The sequence below is a fragment of the Varanus komodoensis genome, unplaced genomic scaffold (genome assembly GCF_004798865.1).
Source record: "Varanus komodoensis strain SLA01 unplaced genomic scaffold, ASM479886v1 scaffold10, whole genome shotgun sequence".
Lineage (NCBI taxonomy): Eukaryota > Metazoa > Chordata > Lepidosauria > Squamata > Varanidae > Varanus > Varanus komodoensis.
In genome coordinates, this window is record NW_025335269.1 from 12,404,699 (window position 1) to 12,413,897 (window position 9,199).

A 9,199-nucleotide genomic window follows, 5' to 3' on the forward strand; every position below is an offset into this window, starting at 1 on the left:
TTAGGCAGTGGTTTTATAAGGTGTCATTACATATGAAAACTGCAGATGACAAATACCAGATTAAGGGGAGAATTCCCTGTTTCTCTTTCACAAGAAGGAGTGATGCATGCATCTTATGACACATGTGTTCTATCACCTAAAAGCAAAGTATGTTTCTTTGCTGAACTGTGGTTTTAGCCATGTGCTCATGTATTTCAAATGAGTTGATAAATCAGTGGCGTAATTAAGGCTGTGCCCTCTTACCTGGGTGTAAGCCTCATTGAAAATGGGACTTAACTTCTGAGTGAGTGTGTTTTAGATTGCAGTATGAAATTAGTAAGGTTAATGGACTCATGATACTGTATTTCAGGTGACTGTCTTGTATCACATCAGGCAGAAAATTAATCTATAGTTACTTCGGTCAGGGGAAGATACAGGAAGTTCCTGGGGTTTGGTCCAGTATGTTTATGTGTTGGTGTCAAATAGAAATGGAGTTAGGTAACCAATCCTATTCAAAGCACATTGAGTCCTGGAGGTCTCATCACTATTTTGCAACAGAAGGATTTTGCCCAGTATTTTTCCTCTCTGCTTTGTTGCATAATACATTCAACTGCAGTGATCCATACAAAATATCTCTGGTATTTCTTTGCCTGGCTTAAGTTCATTCCAATAAAGGGAACTACATAAAAGTAAAAAATATTAATAATAATCCTTGTTGATTTTTATGAAAGAAAGGCAATAGTGTTTTGAACACTGTGCAAATCATATTTAAGAGTGATTTTTAAATTACCCCAAATAAGTTCCAGATTTACATATTTTGCCATTTTGGCTTGTGTCTCTCAAAGTCTGGTTTGATTTAGACTGTAATACACTAAAAGCCATGCATAAGAACAGGCTGAGTGTTCGTAGTGGACTGCCACAAAAAGTAAATAGGACAATTTGTTTTTAGACCTAGTTCTTAGTAAGGTCCTCAAACTGCTGGTGTGCATTCCCCAGGTAAAATTCTTTTGTGTACAAAATATACCCTCAGCAGATAGCAGAGAGAAGTGTTCTAGTCTATGATTCTATGATAGTCTAGGTTCTCCTTAACATGCTAGTTTTCTATGTGGTGAAAATCTTTTTCTATAAGGGTATTATAGCATTCTGTCATATGAGCCCCCACATGAATTCTGAACTAGAACAGCCCAGCTGTAGGTTCATACCACAGTGAGACCTGGGCCAGTACATGACCTCAATACAACATAGAGTTGTGTGTGTGCTTCATCCTGTTGCATTATGATGAAGCACCTGGACATTTGCTGGAAGATGCATGGACCTTTGTCTGGCACTTCCACAGACAGACCCACAGAACATAGTTTACCCAATTACCACAGCCCATCATGTTGGGTTGCTGTCTCTGCCATTTTGAAATTTGTGGAAATTATTTAATCTGTGTGTGGGATCAGACAACATGAAATGCCACAGCTTGAATATTCAAAAACCACCTGGCATGCAGCTGATCATGTGGAACACTCCATGATTTGTTGCTAGATTACAAAGTCTGTCTTGTTTAAACCATGGCTTGTTGTGATGTCTAAATCCAGAACTCTGGCTTATCCCTGGTTTATTTGTGCTGCTGTCCACCCTGAAACAGAAGCACCCAGCAAGAGCAGGGTGAAAATGAAGCTATCGTGAAGGCTTGCAAAATGAACAAGAGAGAAACAAGCCAGAAATAGGGCTAATGATCCACTATTTGTTTGCATATATGCAAGACAATTCATGGCTAAATCCATGAACTATGATTAGCACAAGCCATGGCTTAGCTTTATAGGCATGCCATGCCTTTCAACTGATCAGTTGTTAATTCTATATGTTTTCTGATCGAATGTATTTTCCAGGTACTCAGTCAAACAACAGCTGCGGTGTAGGAGGAAACATGACTATCGTAACCAACAAAAATGAACTCACAAACATGGACATTACTGTGCTAAACATGCTGAACAGAAGGGACAGCAATACCAGCACAATCAGCTCAGCCTACATGAGCAGCCGCAGATCCTCTGGGATTTCACCCTGTTTTTCCAGTCGGAGATCTAGTGATGCTTCCCAGGGTGAGGGGAGGCTCCAGAACGTCAGTGTTGCTGATTCTTACGATCCCATCTCAACTGATGCCTCCAGGCGGTCCAGTGAAGTCAGCCAGTGTGATGGCTTGCCAGGTCTTCTCAGCCTCACCCCTGCCCAGCAATATAGGCTGAAAGCAAAATACGCAGCAGCCACTGGTGGGCCCCCACCAACACCACTGCCTAATATGGAGAGGATGAGCTTGAAAACAAGAATGGCACTTTTGTGTGATGGTAGGGAGTCTGGGTTGTCACCACTGCCTCCAGTGAATTCTCCTCGAAGATGTAGTGATGGTGGGACAAACGGTTACAACAGGAGACACTTACTATCTCATGATGTGTTGGGGAATGGCACAAGGAGAGCCAGCGATCCTGTGAGACCAGTCTCTGATAGCCTTTCTTTTCCCAGAGTGCAGCGTTTCAGCAGTCTCAATAGCTTTAACCCTCCAGCTTTGGCTCCATCCATGGAAAGGCGGAATTTCATCCTTCAAAACTACACCCGCTCTGATGGTGGCTTGTTCCGCAACTTCTGTTCCCCTTGTCCCCCGTGTATCTCTGAAAATGTGGCTATGGAAGCTGCTACCATGGAAGGAGATGGCAACCTGAATGATGAGGATTTTCTGCCAGATGATGTGGTCCAGTATTTGAATTCCCAGAATCAGGGTGTGTACAATCAAGTGCCCAGTGGTGGACTAGACAACAACAAAGGACATCATAGTTCAGCAGTGGGGAACAGCAACACCTTTGACCAGTCCCCTCCACTGAACAACTCTGAGGCCAGTAAAAATGATCTGCCAATTCAGTGGAATGAAGTGAGCTCAGGAAGTTCCGACTTGTCTCCATTAAAATTAAAATGTGGCCAACGGTCCCTGATCCACCACACTCAAGCCTTAGGTCTCTATAACAACATGATTGTCCAACAGCATCAGCATGGGATGGAAAGTAATGGTGTGACCCAACAAAATGGCTACCAGCATCTTTTAGACAATAATGGTTCTTGCAGTTTACAACAGAACACAATCATGAACAGCAGTGATACCAGTCATTCTTACCACCTACAGTCCAATAAAGCACAGCTATATGGTGAAACTATTGGTAGACAACCAGTGGACAATACCTGTGACTTGTTGGTTCAAGGACAGAAACTGAGAAACAATTTCATGCTAGCTAATGGGAACCAGCAAAATTTTGGCTGCCCTGTGGTATCAGATGAGCAATCTGCCAATCCAAGTAACAGGATGCAGAACAGAAACGCGGTTGTCCAGGAGTACCTGCACAATCAGTCAGTAGATGAAGTCACTCACTATGAAGACATAAATAATTCCAACAAAATGATGATAGAACAAGCTTCTTCACAACCCAGTCTGTATCAAGGGCCACAGAGCTGTCTGCCACTGTGTCAAAATACTGGGAGTCAGCCATCAGGTCCAGCAATGGCCAAAGGTTACCAGCCCTGTGCCAGCCACTGTGTGGGCCGATGGCAAAGTATGCTAAGGAATAGCTTGGGCCGGCCACAAGGACATGTACGGGATGCCCACCAGCCACACAGGGTCAATGGCATCAAGGTAGAGTCTCAAGGTCAGTTGCAGCAGTTCTGCTCTAATCTGCAGAATTACTCTGGTCAGTTGTATGACCAAACCACAGGGTTTAGCCAGCCAGCTCTGAAAACCGGCACTTTCCCCGGTTCAGAAGCCAACTGCCTGCTGCAGGGGACTGGTGATGCAAATTCATCAGAGCTTCTCTCCCCAGGGGCTAACCAGGTGACTAGCACAGTTGACAGCCTTGACACCAGCAGCCTTGAAGGGGTGCAGATTGATTTTGATGCCATCATAGATGATGGCGACCATGCCAGCTTAATTTCAGGAGCCCTCAGTCCCAGCATCATTCAGAATCTCTCCCGCAATTCCTCCCGTCTTAGCACTCCCCGAGCGTCTCTTACATTCCCGGCTATGCCCATAAGCACAACCAACATGGCTATTGGGGATATGAATTCCTTGTTGACCTCACTTGCAGAAGAAAGCAAGTTTCTTGCTGTTATGCAATAGACCTAAACAACTTAGGAGATGAAAGATTTTAAAAAATAATTCCTTTTTTATTTGTTTTAAGTACTTTAGCAGTCTCATCTCAGCCTAAATGGGATGTGTTTCAAGTATATTCCTTTTATGGAATAAGGACTCTGAAAAACCCTAAAGTGTTCTAGGGAGAAACTGTCTTCCGTTTCAATTTTGAATCAGTATTGTTACACCCACGGTTCCCCCTTTTTTTAATTTTTAATGTTTGTATGGCTCTTCTTTTTGTTTTATTTTTTGTAATTGTAAACCAGTGTAAATGTGTGAAGTGCATGTTGGTTTATTTTTGAGAAAGGTCTGATGGATTTATGTCACAGCTTATTGCTACTCGAAAGGAAATGCAGTCTTGCATGGTTGTTCCCCAAGCTCTTCTACAGCCAGTTTTTAACATGTGGGCCCAACAACTGAGCATCTATTTCCAGCTGGCATTCTGGCTTCCAGCCTCTTCGCACTGCTCCCATGCAAACTCCCTCGGACAAAAATGGTTTGAAGCAAGATGAATACCATCAACATTGCATATGCTTGCGATGTCATTTCTGTTGCTCTACGCTTGCAAGCCGTCTGCCTTCAACAAACTCTCGTCCAGTCAGCTTGTCGGTTGCATTTTCTAAGCCGTCTTCTGGAGCAGCCTTCCTGAACCCTGTGAATGTGCTGGATGTATTGGACTACAGCTCCTCCTGGATGTGTTGAGCCACAACTCTCAGTTGGCAGGGAATGATGGGAAGTGTAGTCCAACACGTCTGGAGGGCATCAGGTTAGGGAAAGCTGTTCTAGGGTGCGTGGCCAGTTCATGCTGTCCTGTCCTCTCGGGCTTCATCATGGTCCTGTGCGAACTGTGGGTTGGCCTGGTGCCACATTGGTTACATGTGGGGAGGATCAGTAAGAATGAACACCCTGCCTTTCAGTGAACCATCTCAGAAAATTTACTGCGGTGCCTGTGAATGGGCACCGGAGGAACTCCAGTTTCATCATCGTGGCCTCTGTGCATCACACATTATGGGTGCTGCGCCTGTCTGGAGCACAAGTTGGAAACGGCTTCTCTAGAATAAAGGAAGAACGTACAAGTAATTAGATCTGGAGCATATCCCTAGCAAAAACAGAAGTTCTAAAGGAATGTAATTACAAAACAGCTGGCTGCTCTTCTTTGTGTCAGAAATTGGTGTGGCTTTTCAAACTGCCATGATCATAATCTTCTCATAGAGTTGTTGCAAAATGGGGATTAACTTGAACATGCATCAGTATAATTCCGATTTTATTAGATGCCTCCTTGTCTAAGACTTAAGTTTAAACACAACTTGCACTTTGAAATGAGGTTTGGTTCAACATGTTTGTCATTGACTTCAGGACAATGTGCATAGCTCTAAGGGCTTAGAAGCTCACATTGTCTATTGGTCAAAATGTTCAGCTCATTATAAGCACAGGCTTTCCAGAATCCCATTGGATTCCACAGATCTTAGACATAGGGCCAACGTCTCACGGTAATCTGCTTGTAATGCTGCTATCAATGTCTCCTGTCAGTAATTGGAAGCGCCACTCATGGCTTAAAAAGAGGCAAGACTGACCAATTCCCACTTACATATCTCAATGTAAGAGCCTCCACTTACCTGCCTTCTCCTGCTTCATGCAGGTAGGTACAGAAAGTAGATACCAAGATGTTTTGGACTAACTCTCAGCATTCTTGACCATTGGCCTGCAGTCGGGTTTCTGGGAGTGGAAGTCAAAAACATGGAGATGTACCTTCTGCTCGCCCCTGCCTCAACCAGTCACACCAGCATGCTTCAAGAGCAGAAGCAGAAATGATCTATCCAGGCATCTTCAAAGCAGAGAAGCTGGATGAAGGGGAAGGCAATCACAGAGACCCCTACCTTATGCTAACAATGCCCAATCTACAAACTGGGCATTGCCCAGAATGTAGATCATGTGATATATTTTGCGATTTCTTTGATAATTAGGTGTTTCTGTAGGGTAGGGGTTTTGCCTCTGAATTCACTACACCATCTCGAGTTCAGTAACACCAATACTGTGTGATTATATCCCAATTAGAATAGATGCTATTTACTCTTATGAGGTTTTGCCCAGAGGTTACAGTGTTACGTCTAAGATATGGCCTGTTCTGAATGTTCCATGCTGAGTTTCAACAGTTTGAATTGGCCTAGTATTTAGGCCAGTTTACTTATCTCCTGCTTTCACACTCTTCACTGTTACCTTGGTTCTTTCTTCAGTCCTATTGCTCAATCCAACACAAAATTAAGCACAATTAGATTCATTTATTTCAATGGGCTCAGGTTGATTTACCTAATTTTGTTGGATTTTGGCTCTGAACTTTGCATATTCTGTGGCAATGAACTCTGCCTCTTAATGGCCCACAATATAGGCAGGGAATCAATTCAGAGAAAAACTTACAACTATTCTATATGTTCCTTTGCATTATCAGCTTGTGGGCTTATTGTACAATCCAGCACAAAATGAAGCACAATTAAATCCATTGATTTCATTTCACTCAAACCACTTTAGAGCTGCTGGGCTTCGAAAGGCAGACTTTGGTAGAGTTAAATAGCAGTGTTATTCCTTCAGCTATCAACCACAGCAAAATTACAGTGAGTGCCACCATTCCTGCACTGGATTTCTAATGTTTAGGATTCAGGAGATGTTACTGTACTGTATCTGAACCTTCCTGATTTTGTCCTGTTGGCTGAGATAGTGGGAATGAAATTTTTGCAGAGTAGTTTCTCTTCCAGTAAAGCCCAATCTATTTGCAATTCAGCCAGCCCACATGCCATGAGACTGCCGAAAAACACATTTGCCTGGTGGAACCATATATGTGGGCTGTAAGATTTGAAGGCACATCGCCACGTGGATTCTGACCTCGTCGTGTGGAGAATTTAGGGAACAGTGGCACACATTCTTGTCAGGCACTAGCGAAAAGATTCTCTGTGGAACTGGGCTCATCCCTCTTATTATTAACGTTACTTGCCATGGGTTGGGTCCAGACTTAAAGTAGTCTTACTGCAACCTGCAATGGATCTACCCTAAACATGATCAAGGCTGCACTTAGGCCAAGATAATACAGTCCTGCTTTCTCAGTTCAAAGAAATTGTCATTGCAGCCATCTTAAAAAAGGAATTATTGTAGTGTCTTCAGGCATTACAGTGCCTGTATGGAGCAATGTTTGCTTACAGATGATGTGTTGAGTATTAAGTTCTAGCAGCTGATACTTGGGGAGGATGATTTTCCCTACTGTTCCAACTGACTCTGAGTAAAAACAGGTACAGTACCCTGCAGGTTTAGATCCATGTTTCTTTATCCTCACCATCGCCATCCTACTCAGCAGAGCCCAGTGAAAACCAGACACCTTCATTTTTATGACCTTTCCATTACTGTCAAAAATATTGCTCATTATGGTACTTTGCAGTAGTGGAAGTGCAAGGGTGAATTCCTGAATCATTACCAGCTCAGCCAAGCACATGCCTTGCCAAGCACATCAGCACCCACATCTTGGCCTGTGTGGATCAAGGCTGGAAGTTTGGCAAGTGCCTCTGTGCACACTGGGCTCTTTGGATTTTAAGGGGGCAAGAGAGGTTGGCACCAGATCCCAGTCAGTAGGTTGGATGCAGGGTGGGGGGTGGGGTTCCAGGAGAAGTTTTCTCCGTCTTGCAGTAGGTCGTTCCACCCACGTTGTGATGATCCTGCCTCCTCCTCCCCACGTATGAGCACTCGCTGCATTTAGCAGGATCCCCTAACGCCATGTCAGGTTTTTAGGGAGCTGGAGCATCTACCATTGGAAAGGGAGGAATAGGAAAGTCTATTTCCAGAATAAATCTTTATTTATATCACCGATTTTTTAATGCCAGCAACCTTCACTGAGACAGGCAAACAGTGCTAGAATCTAACGCTCTCCAGCCAGGTGACTGGAGGTTGTATTCCCAACATCTGGGAGTCAGGGAACACTTGTAGCCTATGCTGGATGGGAGATGAACTTTGACATCCAGAAGTTGGCAGGCTGGGAGAAGCTGCAATAGGCCATGCTGGGAATTGCAGTTCAACGCATCTAGAGGTTGCCAGGTTGGGGAAGGTTGCTATAAACCCTTTCTTTCAACTGGTGAAGACCTGTCTCTAGTGGTGTAAGGGTAGTGATTCAGTTGTTTATGCTTAAAGGTATCCCTCTGGCTTGCACTTGGACAAGGCATTTTAACTTTGCTTCAGTGGAACTCTGCCTCCCCATTTCTCTGCGACATTATCTTGTGCTATCAGTTGCAAACAAGCAAGTACCGTTGAATGTACAAAAGGGATGTCAGGGTATACCTAATATGGAAATCTTAAGAATACTTAGTAGAAAGTAAGCCCTCTTGAGATAATCAAGGTTTACTTTTGAATAGATGTGTCTAGGTGGGAAGGAGCATTCCAGAATGGCTTGGATCCCCATGCTATGGACTTTGTACATCAGTATTACAGTTTCAACTTAAAGGGAAGTCTTGATACGGTACTATGCATTAAAAGTTGGTTTCTGAGCTTTGGTATTTCTGTCTCAAATGTGAGTTCCTTTTTCAGTTGTTCTAAGAGGAGATCGGATACATCATAGGCTAGTCCTCCTACAATCTATACACTTAGACCTGTCCAATTAAAAAACAACAGTGTTTCTATTCCCACAATGGATGTGCCTTATTTTGAATTGATCTGGTAAAAAAGGAGGGGGACACAAGAAATAGTGCCAAATTTTAGCTCTAAAGCTATGCTTACCATAATGATAGCACATACCACTGTTAAGAAAGACTATCTGAATACTGTCTTGTAAATCTTGGGCATTAATGTGTCATTGTCCATGTAGGAATTGGATGTCCTCTTTGGGAAAGTTAACTGTTGTCAAGTCTGCAGATGTGTAAGATAAAAACATAAGTTCATTTTTTTCACCTCAGCTTTTTTTTTAAACTTTTATAAAAAGTGTAATCTCTTTTTTTAAAAAAAAGTGTAAATACATTTACATACAGTAGGAATAGTGTTCAGATGTGATAGACCTTTAGTGGTCTTCATTTGATAAACTTTCATTTATGATCT

General features: G+C 43.0%; 1 protein-coding gene across 9 annotated transcripts in view; it reads left to right on the forward strand.

The window, feature by feature from the left end:
* The window catches only part of GLI3 (GLI family zinc finger 3), a 476,769-nt gene extending 469,206 nt beyond the window's left edge, over nt 1-7,563 (forward strand). For all 9 annotated transcript variants that reach the window (XM_044454104.1, XM_044454087.1, XM_044454118.1 and 6 more), the window contains one exon: nt 1,857-7,563. In XM_044454104.1, coding sequence (XP_044310039.1) covers nt 1,857-4,123 — 2,267 coding nt within the window. In that variant the 3' untranslated portion in view covers nt 4,124-7,563. The remainder of the gene's footprint in view (nt 1-1,856) is intronic.
* The last annotated feature ends 1,636 nt before the right edge of the window (nt 7,564-9,199 follow it).